We start from the raw sequence: 17258 nt of genomic DNA, 5'->3' as shown, positions 1-17258 counted from the left end.
CCCCTTCTGGACCTTCTGCTTTTGTTTCAGGACAAACAAGGCTTTTTTTAAGACACGTTCATCTATATAATCCATCAACTAGTATGAAAAATATTAAAAAAATATATAAAATAAAAAAGACTATTTACTAAACAGTTTCAACTCGTATAAACTGGATAGAATGTTATATTTATTGGTGAAGCAATGGGGTCAAAGACTACAAAAAACATGTAATGAGGGGCAGTATTACATTATAGGGTTTTCATTTTTTATTTACACTTTTTTGCTCTTAAAACATTTTATTTTATTTTTTTTTTATATTTTTTCACCATAACTAGTGATCCCATATGGGATCTTTTCAGACCCCATGGATCACTTTTGGAATAGTGAAATCCTTGTCAGTCTCGTCTTAGATTCAGAAGCCATATACCTATCCCATCCATGTTTACATTTCCTCGTTGTAGTAGCCTCTACCACCTCTGCTGGGAGGCTGTTCCATTTATCTACCACCATCTCATCTCAGCAGCCTTCCAATAGACCAGCAAAGACTTTGTGATTCATCTAGAATATGTATCCTTCTGATCTACGGCTTTTCTTTTAATTGCTATTATGCAGAATGTAAAGTACAAAGGAAGAACACTCTTATCCTAGGGCACAACTGGAACATTGGAGCTACTCTTTGAGACAGAGCGTGTGCGCGCGCCAACATCCGGACTTTCCTTCTCTCATGCCCCAGGCCAATGTCTTGCAACCGCTCCAAACTTCTGTATGAAAAACTATGTTTCCTATCATTTTACCGGGGCCAACTTAACCCTGTAACATCATGGTGATAAAAATATGTAAAATAGCTTGAAAGCACTTGGTGTATAATAATAATAATGATAATAATAATAATAATAATAATAATAATAATAATAATAATAATAACAACAATAATAATAACAATAATAATACTACTACTAATAATAATAATGATAATAATAATAACAACAATAATAATACTTATTATAATAATAATAATACTAATAATAACAATAATAATACTTATACTACTTCTACTACTACTAATAATAATAATAATAAAAACAATTATAACAACAATAATAATACTTCTACTACTACTAATAATAATAATAACAATAATAATACTTATAATACTACTACTACTACTACTAATAATAATAATAATAAAAACAATAATAACAACAATAATAACACTTATAATACTACTACTACTAATAATAATAATAATAAAAAAACAATAATAATAACAACAATAATAATACTTATTATAATAATACTACTACTAATAACAATAATAATACTTATACTACTACTACTACTACTAATAATAATAATAATAACAATAATAATACTTATACTACTACTAATAATACTAATAATAATAACAATAATAATACTTATAATACTACTACTACTACTAATAAAAATAATAAAAAAACAATAATAATAACAACAATAATACTTATTATAATAATACTAGTACCAATAATAATAACAATAATACTACTACTAATAATAATAATAACAATAATAATACTTATAATACTACTACTACTACTACTACTACTACTAATAATAATAATAATAATAAATATTTTTATTTTCTTTGCCATTTGGAGTAGTTAAGAGTGCATGCTATTAAATAAATTATTTAACAGGACTGGAACCTTGGCATTCTATTATTAATATTATTAATATGAATTGATTATAATATTATAATATTATTCCCCCTATTATCAGATTAAAAAATATATTTTACAAAATAGTTTTTTAAACCAGTTGTAGTTTTTGCCCCATAATATAATGTTTTCAGGCAGCTGCATATCAGCCGTTTGTATTCTCGCTCTGTTATCTACTGATCTACTAGACAACCCCCCCCCCAACTCCTTATCACACTGCCTGTGGGGAAGAATGGAATGGCTCAGTCTTAATACCCAGCTGGACTCTCTGACTAATGAAAGTCTATGGAGGAAGGGACCTAATTTGCATTGCCATAAAGCAGCAGCTCAGTGTGGTGTTTGAGCCGCGACAGTCCCCCAAAATATCACATGAATGACAGAAACGGCGGCTCCAGCTCTGCTGATAAAGAGAGTTCAAATCCCCTCACTGTGTTAGCCTCTACCACTTCTGCTGGGAACCTGTTCCATTTATGTACCACCCTCTCAGTAATGTAAAACGTCCATGCGTGTTGACTTTCTTAACTTCACAAACAAACTGTTTTTAAAAGCAGAACAGAATTGACAGGATTAGCACGATGCACAGATCTGAGTAGCCTTTTACACTTTCTCATCCCCCCCCAAAAAAACAAACATAAATTAGTCATTTGTTAAAATTCCCTATTACCCTTTACCACTCCTACTGGGAGGCTGTTCCACTTATCTACCACCCTCTCAGTAAAGTAAATCTTTACAAGGCTACAGCTCAGCGAACACACACGGTGTTTCCCTTGGAGTGGGGGGGTAGATAACTTTTTGGGAGTTGGTTTCTTATCACATTGCATACACTGCACTTACTGCGCCTTCATTACTGTAACGTTAGCGTGTACCAGACACGGGACTCAAATCACATCCATGGGGCCACCTGCAGGACAAACACGCGCCTTACACGCTTTCACATGTTTGTAGCAATTTAAATATAATAAATAAATACATATTATATATAAATAAAATATATAAATATTATAATGGGGTGTAATGACTGCGCATGCACTAGAATAGTCACTCCCTGACCCAAAGAGCTTACATTTTAAATGGCGTCAGGAGAGTAAGAAAGCCGTATCGTGAACCAACAAGACCCTCGGGTTCTAGGTAAACAACATCGGATTAGCCTAGAACCGTTTGTTCTAGAAAATTAACCCTTGCAGAACGGACGGAGGACGCCACGGCCGTGTGCAGCGATACATCCAGGAAGTCGCGCTCTTCCGAGTCTGGGACGGGGGCCAATAGTTATGATTTCAGCTCAGGAAGCAGAAAAACGAGGGGTTTTCCCTCAAATCTGGAACAGTCGGCAGTTATAAGCAAATAACCGGAAGCTGAACTCTACCTTTGACCCTTTAGGTTCCAGAAAGGCTCTAATCACTTAACCCTGCGCTTTAGCGAATCACATGAATAAAATATCGTAGAAATTCTTAAAATAATGTTTTAAACTCCCCACGCCGTAACTTTATTCATTTTAAAATATTTTTTAGGTGACGGAAATTAATAAAAAAAAAAAAAAATCTCAGACGATATATACTTTTTGTATAATGCAGGCCGAGATCCCCCGTATTACGCGTGCAACCGAGTCAGTCCCACGAGAACCAATCGGATGAATGCAGGATTAAATGGAATCTCTGTTATAGCCAATCAAATCCTGTTATTTTTCTGTCGCCGACCATTTACATGCCTTGATCAAATTTTTTACCCCGCCCCCCCAAAAATATGTTTTTTACCAAATTTAATTTATTTAATTCATTATTTAAGTTATTAGTGTTTGGTTAGTTTGGGGGGTGGGCAGGGGGGCATTTTGGGTAGCACAATGGGTTAAAGTGTTTGGGAGGAACAAAAAAAGAAACTAAAACTAAAGAAAAACAGTAACTTTTTGTATTTATTTATATTTTTTTAATGGTCCACTTTTATGCTGCTAGAGAAGCTTACGCTCTTCCGGTCATCGGATTCATCTGTCCTATGTGATGATGTCATACTTACATAATTTATGATTATAGGACATAGAAATCGGCACACAAGCTGACATTGATTTCGTGCTTCCATCCCACACACGGGGGCGCAATCACCCCGAGCCTGAGGATTGTTGGGTTATCCCGATCGTGGTGGCTCCTGAGATCCCACCATTTATGAGGACTTCATGAGGCCAGAGAGCCAATGAGGTTTGTAACTCTTTATTACTAATTACTTTTCCATCACACACAGATCCCGCTCAGCAGATTACAGGGATCTATAGTACGAGTAGATCACCCATCAAACGCCTTCCCCGGCTGCACTCTACATGGAATATAAGCTTAGAATTACAACAAACCCACCAAACCAACAACCCCTCCCCCCCCCCGGACTCCATATTTGCCTCTCATGGTGCAGGACATCCCCATATTATTATTATTATTGCCACAATAACACCTTCAATCAGTTCTCATCGTGAGTCATCGCCTAACAAAATAATCATTGTAGACATTGAAAAAGGGGTTAAATCTATGGGATTTTATCCTGTAGAATGGGAAGCTTGATTGTAAGCTCATGGGACCACAGCCCTCCTGTCCTTCTGTACCTGTATGTCTATCCCATGTTAAAGTCACTGTTACTTTTGTATACTGTCATTCTATCTCTTTTGGTTAATATTTTTTTACCTATTATTATTATTATTTTTATTATTTTTTTTCACATACCCTTTCTAAATATCTAATAAAACCTGTTTTTCAAGTTTTTCTACTTAGAAAAGAGGTCTGGTGGATTTAAGAAGTTGATCCGTCAGACCTTGGATTCGTTCTGTAAAAGGTTTTTTTTCACTCGGTTTGTTAATGTTCCACGGCAGTGTACAGTTACTGCCAAAAATGTCATCTGTCACCCCAAGGTACGGTGGATTCCAACGCAGAAGTGTGTGTCGTACAAGCACCCTGAAGCTCTTTGCATTACACCTGTGCTGTGAGTACTGTGTTCTCCGTCCCAAGTCCCTGCACTCTCTCTACCTGTCCCACAGGTAAGCCTCACGTGTAGTAGGCGTGTCTTGGTTTAACAAACAGGAAGAGACTGCTTCGAGATCTGTCATCCAAGACAATCGCAGCCAAAGGAGACCCCGGACACCCATTGAGCTGATGCCAACGAACCTTCAGATAATTCTCCATCTGTTCCTCCTTACTCATCCTTCTCCTCATCCCACCACCAGACCCCATCAAGCATTTTTTCCCCTTTTTCAATATTCTACTTCCTCGTTCACTGCTTTTCTCGGCTGTCTTTCTTCCTGCTGTCTCAGAATCACTTCTCAAGCTTTTACCACAATTCCTCCATTGCTTTGTCCCAACCTTCTCTATACATGTCCACCAAACATAAAAGATCACCCCAACTGGACAGGAGGACATGGGAGAAGACCCTAAAGGAATTGGAATCCGTGATGAAGTTTCGGACGGCCCCCCAACTTCACAGAAGCCACCCCTTCATTCCAGACGTCGTGCAGGCCATCATAAACGCCTTGAAACAGATATTGCAGCAGAACCTGTGGTCTGAGCTCAGTCACAACCTCTACCTACAGGTCACCTTAGAGAGTCTTCTCCACAAGGCAGGGCAATGCTCCGGCATGCTGCGCCAGACACATCAAGGCGAAGGAACCTTACCCAGGTAAGTCAGAGTGACCAACTATTGCTTGACTACAAGTCAGGGCAGACTAAGAGTGATGGGAGTTGTAAGTAGTAAATTATGACTCGATTCCATAGAAACCTATTGGCCTCGTGTAGAGCTATAATGAGGAGTGCGTTGTATGTGCTCTGCTGTCTTGTGTATTCTGAGACATGTCTGTTACGTTACTGAGAAGGAGGTAGATAAATGGAGCAGCTTCCCAGCAGAAGTGGTAGAGGCTAATGCAGTGATGGAATTTAAACATTCATGGGATAGGCATATGGCTCCTGAATCTAAGACGAGACCGACGACTGATTGAGGGTGGAATGGGTCTTCCATGTCTCTCGATATCTTCAAGATGAAGACAGAAAAGGACCTTTTGTCCTCCATACCAGGTGAATATGGTGTTCTAGATCAGTATGTACAACGAGAACATGGTTTCCTAGGGTAGAAGGGCCGTATCACCTGTATGAAACATAATGACAATGATAAACGACAAAGGGTCGAGAGCGAAGGCAGAATCGCCGGTACAAGAATAATAATAAAGAGCAAACAGCGAGATGAATGCACTCATACAAACCGGCCGAATGAAGCAGGTGCTCTGACGCAAAAGAAATATTTGTTTATGCGATACATCTTAGGACAGTTCCAATGACATCGTAGATCAAGAATGCGTGCCCTAATAATACACGAGGACCTTGCTTTATAACACAAAGACAATACGGAACATTAACCTGTTAGGTGCCGGAATGGCATGACACTCATTGTCTCCGTATCCCTAGTCACTAGTCAATTAAAAGTAATTAGCGCTCAATATTCTGAGAAGAACATTCTTGTCTTGGGCTATTCTTAGGTCAACTCAGATGTTATGGGCTTCTTAGGTATATTGACCAAAAAAAAAGGTAATTTTAGACATCTAAATATAGTATTTTGTACAGCTGAGGGATCTTTTAGAATCTAGTGTTTCCATCGGTGAAGATGTACTAGAAAATCAAATATTGCTGTAAAAACATAGATAGGCATCGGCAGCAGATCTCAGGGCGTTTTTTCTAGACAAACTTGATACTTGATCTGATAAACTCCGAACCAGGAAAATAGAGACAATTTAACATAAATATTATGCGTCAAAGAATATAAAAAGAATCAGGGTTTTTTTTGTTCACATTTCCAAACAAACAAAAGGTAGAATAACCTGCTATCTCCTTACAATTTGGAATTTTAAATATGCTGGTCAGAGGAGACCAGAAAGCGCGTGACTTTTGGTGATGTTACTGCAGGGGTGGCAGGAGGTCCACCAAGAACCAGGTGTCCCAATGGGGGCTATTACAGGTTCTCCATTACTTACTAACGTGCACAGTTGTGTGAATTATTCCAAATACTAAAATTAATAAATATAATAAAATAAAATATAGCTCTAATACACTTTTTTTTCATGTTTTCGCGTCACCTCTGAAAATGGTCCATTAAACGTAGGCGCTCGTTAAAAAAGTTTTATTTAGGCGTATAGGATGAGTAATAGAATATACAGAACAGCAAGGAATACAATATGGGAGGCCAAAAGGGCAATCCCTTGAATTATATCTTACTCTTTAGAACTTCCATTACCCTCGGCAGGCCCTGTTTGGCATTAAAATTGTCCCAATGTAATTACATTATAGAGTAGGATAAGTAGCCCAACCAATTGGCATTGAGGTTGACATTTTGGGTAGGCGATTTGTCAGAAGCCAAAATTTCATTTGCAAACTTTGAGGGTCGCCTTCTAAAGGTCAAAGTGGAGTTGTTGTCCCCTATAGCAATGTTGTTGGGAGAAAGCAGCTGGCAACTTCTTGATTTCCGACTGCTTTCTCAACATCAAGCTGAAACGGAAAAATAACTTTTTTCCAAAAAGAATCCGAAGTGTTTTTTAATCGATAATGACATATCTTGTGCTCTTGGACCGTGATCTATAGAAGAAGCCTGGAATGGCTCCTCTCACTGATGAATACGTCAGATACGTCAAAGTTCAGTGCAATCCCCCCTTTGTTGTTTTAATGCAACGTCTAAAAGCGGATTTATTTTTTCAAAGTGCGATCTTAGAAATCTGATTATTGACTATTCAATTATGTGATCAGTTAGGGCTGATATAACAGAGGGTAGGAAGGATATGAGGCGCTGTCCTCTACAGCAGTCATACTATATGTCCAGTCCAAGGAATCATAGGTCTTTTACAGAATGCCTACAAAAAAGTTTGGTAAAATATAGACAAATTAAAAAAAATAATAATAAACAACAATGGAGTTTGGTACAACTACTATAAGATATACTAAAAAAAAAAAAAAAAAAAAAAAAAAAATATATATATTGTATATATAATTGTTATTTCTTGCCTCATACTCTGACAGTGATTTAAAGTAGGATAATAATTTGGAATATGATTTCCTGGCAAATCTATAACTAGTATTATCTGGGCAGAGAGGCTAAAATTAGCCGGTATTTCCTTATTGCAAGTTCACACGGAAAGATACATGTAGAGAAGGATATATAACAGAGATGATACTATAGATAATATTATAAAGCAAAAATCAGGGGATGAAAATACAGGAAACATAGAAACATAGAATCTGACATCAGATCGGCCCCATCCGGCCCCCCGTCTCGTCACCCGTTTCTCCTGCTGTAAAGACTCAGACCTTAATCAGTCGTTGGTCTCATCTTAGATTCAGGAGCCGTATGTCTATCCCATGCATGTTTAATACCCTCACTGTATTACCCTCTACCACTTCTGCTGGGAGGCTGTTCCACTTATCTACCACCCTTTCAGTAAAGCAGCACTTCCTTATATTACATCAATAGCCTTTGACCTTTCGAAGCAAATCCACAAAGGAATATGCAGCTGTAACTCTTACAGCGAGGGGGAAGTAGATTATGGATTATAGGCGAGAAGATAAACAAAGCAGAATAGATAAAAAAACATTAACCTACAAACTTTGTACTACCGGGTATCATAATACTTAAACCATTATTTTCCACGAAGGGACTGGAATACGTAACAGTTGCCGGGGTTTTACCCTAACATTTATTTATATGTATCAAAAAATATACATTTATTTCATCAAAAACTCGGTGTAAACGTTAAGGAAGTATTTCGTATAAATGTTTGTGTGGGGAAGGGAAGCAGCCCGTGGATGAGCCAGCATTATCCAGCTGACTTCCTGTTCTGAAGTTCTCTCCCTCCTCCCACAACGGCTGCCAGAGCCAATCAGAAACAATCAGCAACTTAACAGCATCATTTCAAATGGAGCAATAATGGAGCAGGAAACAGTTTATTATAGTCTGTAAACTCCGTTACGTGAATTTATTTAGGGCTAATTATACAAAAAGCTATTATGTCACTAAGACAAAGCATGAAATGTCCCGCCTATGTGTTTGGTGTGGCCAGGAACTACGAAAAATTAAACATTAAGTAAAAACGGACTCGGTTCCGGTTTAATGGCGGATGTGACGTTCCTGTTCCGTCAGTACCGGGGAGATACATCCGTCACGTACTTTTGTTGGGACTGCCCAGCGGTCGCAGCGGTACATGGTGGTCATGTTGTGAGACGGATTGGTTCATAACACACACATGTCTGTCCTTATCCAGCAGGAGGAACCTCAACAGGATGTCGCTGATTTTCAGTCATACGCTCTCTGAACTAAAGGCCATCTTCCCCGGAGGCATTTATCGGGGGGGTTCATATCAGGTCGTCAAGCCAGAAGCTGCAAAATTCTGGACACAAGCGTTTGGGATAAGGTGAGCAAAACCAGAGAAGATGACTCTTTATCATTAACCTATTGTGTGTGTATGTATCACATGATCAGGATCACATGATCTAGGGCTAGATTTACATACCTGATGCCCCTAGGGACAAATAAAACAGATGCGCATCGAACACAAGAAAGCGTGTTCAAAAATGATCAATATGAAGATGGCTAGAACAGGATGGAGATAAATTTTAGTCACACTCGTTCATCTCCTTAAGTTCCACTAAGAAGTAACACTGTAGGTATATAGGGTTTCACCTATGGAAGCCCCAACCCCCCCCCCTGCACTCATAATACGTGTAATTTATACGATTGTAACAAGTATGGTGCAAGGTTCTGTGGGCAAGACCCACAGAACCTTGCACCATACTTGTTACAATCGTATAAATTACACGTATTATGAGTAACACCCACTTCCACCGATGGAAGGCTAAACCCAACTCAACTTTGGACATTCCAGATACTAGGTACTGGCCTACATATATATGACAACGTTCCCTTATCGTGTCACTGGCATGTATTCAGACATCAAAACTCAAGAGATCTGCAGAAGCATGAAGTAGAACAGTTGGCATCATGGTTGCTACAGATTTCCATGTCAAATAACGTCCATCACATCCAAACGTCACTTAACTCTTTTACTCTCCTGGCCACCCTCCCATATGCGCTACGACGACATTTATATCGCATTGTAAAGTTTGGACCCACGCTGACAGTGTTCTCCGACACACTAACAGATGCCTCATACAATGGGCCGAGTTCAAGGCAAGACTGAATTCCGTGCACCCACTGGGCAGTGGACCTCTAGAATCGGCTCTCCGCAGCACAGTTGACCTCACCTGTAATGACCACATCTCAGTATTTGAGTTTGACATCTTCACTCGACTATTCCAGGTAAAACACAATCAGAACAAGATGCTCTAATGTTACTGTACCTGCATGTTAGCGTTTGTAGAATTCCTCTTTCCTCTGACGACATCCTAGTGATCATGGCCTCCAATGAGGTCTCCTTGGCAGGATACGGTTTACACCTTCAGACCTACGCATCTTAAGAAACCTGAGCGTTTCTCCCATTTTGAGTCCCAATGAGATCTGCCAAGAAGTCCTACTTTATCCTGCTTGCTCATCATTGCCCTTTAGACTAGGCACAGATCTTCCTTATTCGTAACTGGGCCACCACAGATAGTAGCCTTCTTCACCCTTCACCTAAAACGCCAGTAATGTATATATATACTAGACTTGGGCACCAGGGGGCTCTTCGTGTTCGTCTTCGTGCTCGTCTTCGGGGAAAAAAAAATCTTCGTATTCCGCGAATATTCGCCCGTTCCTGTCTTCTCTTCGGGCGAATATTCGTTTTTTCTTCGTTTTTTCCGGTTAAGGGGTTAATACGGGGTTAACGCAGCTCTGGCGCCAGTACTTTAAATGTGTGTATCAGCAACTCCATTGGTCGCCAGCAGGGGGCCTCCTGCTGTCGACCAATGATCACAGAACCATATATAGCTAATATATGCTCGGGCAGAATATTCTGCTACTCAACGTAAAACCAACAGAGGGCAGCATTCTGTCCGAAGATATATTAGCCATATGTGGCAGTGTGTTCATTTTCATTTATTAATTATTCAAATAAAATATATTTCCATGATCCGCTGGTCTCCCCACTGCAACAGTTAAATGTCCGCACTCGCGGACATTAATTTTGTCGAACTTACAAACTCTTTTTTTCTATTTATTTTGGTTTTTTTTGTATTAAACTGTTAGACGAAAGGATCATGGGAATAAATGCAAATGAGCACACGGCCCCATATGGCTTATATATCTTTGGACAGAATGCTGCCCTCTGTTGGTTTTACATTAAGTAGCATATGTTTGAAATCCAAAGTTATTCTGCTACTCGACGTAAAACCAACAGAGGGCAGCATTCTGTCCGAAGTTATAGTAAGTTATTTATGCTAAGTTAAATGTCCGTACCGGCGACTTTGTTGGTCGCTGGCACTGACATTTAACTGACACAGTGGGGAGACCACTGGTGTCCCTGCTGTGTCAGTTAAATGTCCGTACCAGTGACTTTGTTGGTCACTGGCACGGACTTTTAAGTTAACTGGTGCAGCAGGGTCCCAGGTTGCTTTTTTTTTTCTGCCTAGCAACTAGTGGTAAGGGGCCGTGCGAGTGAGCCTATTGGTCGCTTGCACAGCCCTTTACCCTACAGATTTCTGCTCCCGTTATCCAACGCAGCATTGCAGGGGTTAACGGGAGCGGAAATCAGGAATTAAAAAGGCTGTGCAAGTGAGCCTATTGGTCACCTGCAGGGTCTTCCTCTGGCATCAACCAATTGTTTGATGCCAGAGGAAGACCCTGCAGGTGACCAATAGGCTCACTCACACTGCCCTGTAACCCCTGACGACGAACCTTCTGATTTCCACTTCAGTCAACTCCCGCGATGCCGTGAAGATAAGGTAAGTTAGATGGGGGAGGGACCGGGTAGATTAGTAGACGAAGGCGAAGATTCTTCGTGTGTGAGTCTTCGTCTTCGCCTACGTTTTACCGGCACTGTCTTCTCTTCTTCATGTCTTCGGAAGGAACACGGAAACGCACTCTTCGTGTTCGTTTTCATGTTCGCCCGAAGACGAATGCACAAGTCTAATATATACACAGTCTCAATATCTCTTCGAATCAGTCTTGTCCTTATATTGTGCTTTTTCGTGCCACCAAAGATGGCCCTAACCCGTTCTCCTCCTGTTTTGGGCTAAGCCTTGGGACACGCTGCTGCAGAACTGGATGCTTCTTGCTGTCACGCACCCAGGATACATGGCTTTCCAGACATACAATGAAGTTAGAGATCACCTACAAGGACACATCCACAAGCCTGGGACGTACGTACAGATCCATAGCTTAAAGTTTCGTTTTAAAACATTGATTACAAGTATTATTAATGGAAAAAATGCAAAAAACAAATAATAAATAAAAAATTTACGTGGTCTTGTTTGCCGTGACCTTGTATTTTAAATGTTGTGAAGACATTTTACATAAATGCGAATATTCTAAATGTTGCAACGTACTTACTGGTATCAATGGATTTTAAAGTTTCCCTTCAATTAACTTGAATGAACCTATTATTTAATTAGTTATTCATTCAAACAAGCCTTAACGGGTGAATTAGAACATTAACAAGAACTTGAAATTCCGGTAGGTCAGGTCAATAGTGAAGGTTCTTTTGGGCAATGATTGTGATAAACTCTCGGAGTGTTGGTCTTTACGCTTGTGTCTTTTTTCTCGTAGCTACATCTTCAGATTGAGCTGCACACATCTTGGGCAGTGGGCCATTGGCTATGTGACATCTGATGGTACCATCCTTCAGACCATCATACATTACAAATCTCTTTATAAATCGCTAAAGGAAGGAGAGGAAGAAGGACAGTAAGTGTACCTACAGAATAAGATAAACCTTAATGTTCATTTGGGGCATCTTAGTAAAGACTCAGAAAGACTTGGTAGGATTGGTGGGAATGGGCTACACTTAGCTAGAACCGTCTTTAATTTATTGACAAGCCAGCTTCTGCTGGTTGGCCCCAAACCTTCAAAGGTTCTCCAGGTCCACCACTTCATCTTCGTACCCTTCTTTTTCGTGACCTCTTTTCTTTCCCTACTTCCATCTCAGATGTCCCTATATCGTTGGAAAGGTAAAGTTCTTTCTAGAAAGACAAAACCCCAATGGCTGACTCATTATGGTCAAATAAAAGCCCACTGCAACGTGCGCCAGGTTGCAACAATAGCCCTGAGCTAAATGAAAACACGGAGTGTTGTCTAAGGTGGGATACTAGATCTGTCCCCAAATGTTTAACTGTTAGTAACGCTTAACACCAGATCTACATAAATCCAGAGACATTCCCGGAACTTGAGCCAAATTCCTAGTAGGTTTGGTAACCTCTAAATGTGTTAATATGTTTTCAAATTGTTAGAATCTTCTAATTGTCAAACAAAGCATTGTGTATGTGATTGTATTATTTGTGCTGTCTGTATTCCAGCTACCTCTACCCAAATGGACTAAGTGAAAACCCAGATTTATCAGCACTCGAAAACCCATCACCCAACACGGTGGTCAACGTGACACAGGTACGAGACGGCGGCTAAACATAAATATTAGTGTTCCTAACATCTAGCAAACATCCAATTATTATTGGATCTATTTACTTTTTTTTATTTTGAATGCTAACCTATCTTACGTTTATCATTTCTGTATGATAGGAGACAAAGGGTTAACCGTATACTTGTATATTCTCCCCCGACGGAGACGACCTTCTTTAATAAATTGTTTGTTTATTTTATTTTTATATTGTAAGTTCACTGGAGAACCAACGTGTAGCTTGATATAATTCTTATTTTATGATCTAGATCTAATTGTCCTTTACCTGTTGTCTTAGGAGATGAAAATGTTAATGTCATTGTCTTCTTCTACTGACGTGTACTCGCTATTATTTCTAATAATTATTTCTAATTTATTACCCATGCATATTCTCTGAATATAATTTCAGAATGTTATGATATTACCGTTGTAGCCTTATTGCAGTCCTGTTTGCCTTTACTTATATAAAGCTTCATCTTTGAAAATCGGTCTGCCATAATATGGTTATACACCTGTCTCACCACTAGATGTCACTGTCTGCATTCTCCAGAGAGCGGACATTGACTTTAGATCGCTAACGGCAAAGATAGAAGCGTGAAAAGAGCCGATGGTCTTTCTGGCCATTCTACCTGTCTTCTTCCCTTAAAATGATGGCAGATGCAATATATACACCACCGCACCCCCCCCCGGAAAATTTTAGCATTGGAACCCCTGCCAACCCCTCCTAGGAAGCCCCTCTACCTTTTTTCCTCCCCAATGCCCCTCTTTTCTAGGAGCTCGGAATGTTTGCTGGGTATGAGGGTATCATAGGGTTCTACAGCCCTAAAAGTCAAAGTAATGTGCACATAACCTAACTCCAGGGGCAAGTGGAGAGTGCATTGGAAGAGCTATGCTGCCTAATGTCAGGAAGCAGCCACCATGCATGGTAGCTGAACGGCATTTCGGAATAACACTGCTGAGACGGCAGGGAATCAGGGTCCGGTGGAACGAATAATGTCCCTTTAATGTCACATCGCCCAAGAGTCTCTCCAGCCAATGGAAAACTGCAACAAAGAAAGGCATGAGAAGCATTGGAGTTCTAGAAGGGGTTGGTGTTCTACTTAAAGTAACCATAAGGGTTCCTATTTAAGTAGAATGGCATTCTAGAAATTGTAATCATTGTAGAATGAGATGCAAGAAATTGCTATCTGGTTGTAAGATAACACGTGGCAGTCTAATGTTATTCTGGAAGGAAAGATTTTAGAATTGCTTGTATGGTTGGCAGCGTGGTCCATTTCCCTGCCAGACAGATGGAGATCTGAGACATGCTAAAAGGCGAGGCTGATCCACAGTACAAAACGTTATACAATTAAAGAATTATTTCAGGGAAAGGCTTGGCCATCAACAGTACTAGGAAAGCTAGTGTTACATTTAGTAGAGTAGGTGGAACAGCACCTTTACAATCGTCATAGAATAAGACATTGGACTTGTTCTTTGGACTTGGGGTACCAACAAGCTCGGCTCATTATATTGTCCGTGGCTACTACAAGTTTTAGTTCTCCATTTCTTTTTCCCCTTGGATATAAACTTTGCCTGGATATCGTCCGCCAACTCCTACTCGTTTCTCCCCTATGTGTATAGGAGCAGTGGACCGTATACTCCGACATGGACTTTAAACTCTGTAAGATCTGCACAGACAAAGAGAAGAACATTCGGATACAGCCGTGCGGACATCTAATATGCGACGATTGCTTGACAGGTTGGCAGGTAAATAGCCTATCATCGAGCCTATCATTAAGCCACTCCCCGGGAAAGGGCGGGTTATTTATGCCAACCAATGAGCAAAGCCCCACCCAATTTTGCACTGATATGCCCCACCCATTTTCTTTTATTTTTTTTTTAACATCGAATTACATTTGTCTCACTTGGGGGGCAGGCATTTTTAATGTAGTCCTGTTTTTTATTTAATTTAAAAAAAACTATAAAAAATGTAATTATTCTGTTTGGCAGCGTTTCAATGACACCAGCCTATACGGCCATGTTTGATCTAAAAGCATTTTTTTAAAAAAAAACATCACTTTATATGAACAAACTAAACGGGAAGTTTTGTAATTCGGAAATACTTGCTCTTCCGATCAAAATGTATCAATGGAACACTTATTTCGCAAAACAAAATGCCCCAGAACAGCATTCCAGACAAAAAGGTTAATACCCCCCTACTGAAAAAGGGAAACTACGAGGCTTTATAGATGAGAATGTGGGAGGAGCATGAGCGGAATGGGTGGGGCATAGTTTAAGGTATTCTGACTCCATTTTTTTTTATCCCTACAGAACTCTGCCGGAGTCACCTGCCCTTTTTGTCGCGCGGTCATTACAGGAAAAGAGTTCATTCATCTCGAACTGCAGCCCGAGGTAGGTGTTGTTGGTTTGATGAGTCAGTGGGGGGTCTCGCCGACGTCGCGGGACGCGCAATGTTTTTAATGGGGAAGTGGGCGGGGAATGGGGTGTGATGTAACGCCGCTGCCGCAGCCGTGTGTGACATGCCTGGAAATTGGAGGACCCAACGGGGTCCCAAAAATGAATGGCCCTGTAACCAAATATCTTGCCTGCACTTTTAATCGACATATCATTTTGTCCTAGCTGAGCGCCACGCCAAGCACTCAACCAGAAGGTTGTCCTATCGATCCAGAGGAGGAGGATTGGATCAGAAACAGGCCTCTGCCAGCACCCCCTCAGAGGGAATCTCCGAGCCCTCAGCCTCCCGTACCATCTCGGCTATCCACTTACCCACCGGTACCTCCTCCGAGAATAAAAATACGTGCGTCTGACATCATCCGGAATCAAGAAACACCGAGGGGTGTAGAAGTAGCTAACAGGATAGGATGGGGCGCACCCATTGTCCAATCTAACCCCGCAGGTGGCTACTCCAGTACAGCCAACATTCACTGATAGGATTCATACATTCTGTATTCTACCAACACTGCAACCATGAAAACTTTCTTAATTGACAATTAACGACAAAGCCTGTACATGTACGGGCTCAAAATGCATTGTTTTCAATGGGTTTTGGGACCGCCCATTGTCCTTAAGGGGTTAAAATTGTGCCTGAAATCGACGGTTTGCGTTACTACACATCCTGCGGTGCGCACGGACAACGATCAGCCCTGTCTTACATTTTTAATTGTATTTTTCAACCAATAATGGCATCGGAGAGGAGCTACCGGCTCTTCCTGACTAGACAGGAAGTGATGTCAATGAACCTTTTACGTGTAGAATGTACGCATGACCATAAACTGAAATGATACTAAAGCAGAGTAACCCATGATAAATCTGAAATTTGTAAAAAAAAAATACACATATGATACACAATTCAGGGAGAAATTCATGTTTACGGGGTGAAAAGATAGACCTGCGCATGAATTTTTAGATTTTTAATATATATATAATTTATTATTAAAAAAATAACAATAGAAAGTCAGCTGAATGGATCATTTTAGTGGATATTTTTTAATATAAAATGGATTTAAAATCAGATACAGCATTTCTACCCGTTCTTTTAGATGCTCACCCTCTGTTGTCTCCGTAACTTTGACTATAATGTGATGTTTCCACCACAACTGATTTTTTTTATTATTAAAAAAAAACCAAAAAAAAAAACAGAAGGTGTATGGAATTGGTTTCCCATTCTGTCGTTTAGAAATATTTTACTTATAGTAATAAAGGAACTAACCTGGAATTAATTTCAAATGGTTTCGCGTGTGTTTGGAGGTGGAGGACGTCAGCGACCGCTTGGCGAAGGAGACAAACTCGCCATCAAAAAAATAAAAATTCAAAAATAAATAAAAATCAATTAATTAAATAAATAATAATAATAATATTATTTGTATGCACCCTATGGATTATTCTCCTAATATAATAATAATAATAATAATATCATTAATATATCTTGCGGGAGGATTTACGTGGCTGAAGCACCTTGATATTCGGGTGAAGGAGGTTAACGTGCTGTCAGGAACCTTCAAACCCAAAGGTCAAGCCACAACGATCATTGAATG

At 39.8% G+C, this 17258-nt stretch overlaps 1 protein-coding gene and 1 long non-coding RNA gene across 2 annotated transcripts; both read left to right on the top strand.

The window, feature by feature from the left end:
• The first annotated feature begins 4597 nt into the window (after positions 1-4597).
• Positions 4598-16213, top strand: CBLC (Cbl proto-oncogene C). Its single transcript, XM_053452704.1, has 9 exons — positions 4598-5327; positions 8944-9093; positions 9842-9998; positions 11853-11974; positions 12381-12518; positions 13127-13214; positions 14845-14970; positions 15535-15615; positions 15844-16213. The coding sequence occupies exons 1-9, from the start codon at positions 5026-5028 to the stop codon at positions 16150-16152; spliced, it is 1473 nt and encodes a 490-aa protein (XP_053308679.1). The 5' UTR covers positions 4598-5025; the 3' UTR covers positions 16153-16213.
• A 41-nt stretch (positions 16214-16254) lies between these two features.
• Positions 16255-16943, top strand: LOC128470791 (uncharacterized). Its single transcript, XR_008346060.1, has 2 exons — positions 16255-16699; positions 16737-16943. It is a non-coding gene; the product is annotated as an uncharacterized LOC128470791 (long non-coding RNA).
• The last annotated feature ends 315 nt before the right edge of the window (positions 16944-17258 follow it).

Source organism: Spea bombifrons, chromosome 12 (assembly GCF_027358695.1).
Source record: "Spea bombifrons isolate aSpeBom1 chromosome 12, aSpeBom1.2.pri, whole genome shotgun sequence".
Lineage (NCBI taxonomy): Eukaryota > Metazoa > Chordata > Amphibia > Anura > Pelobatidae > Spea > Spea bombifrons.
This window is presented reverse-complemented; position numbering and strand designations above follow the sequence as displayed.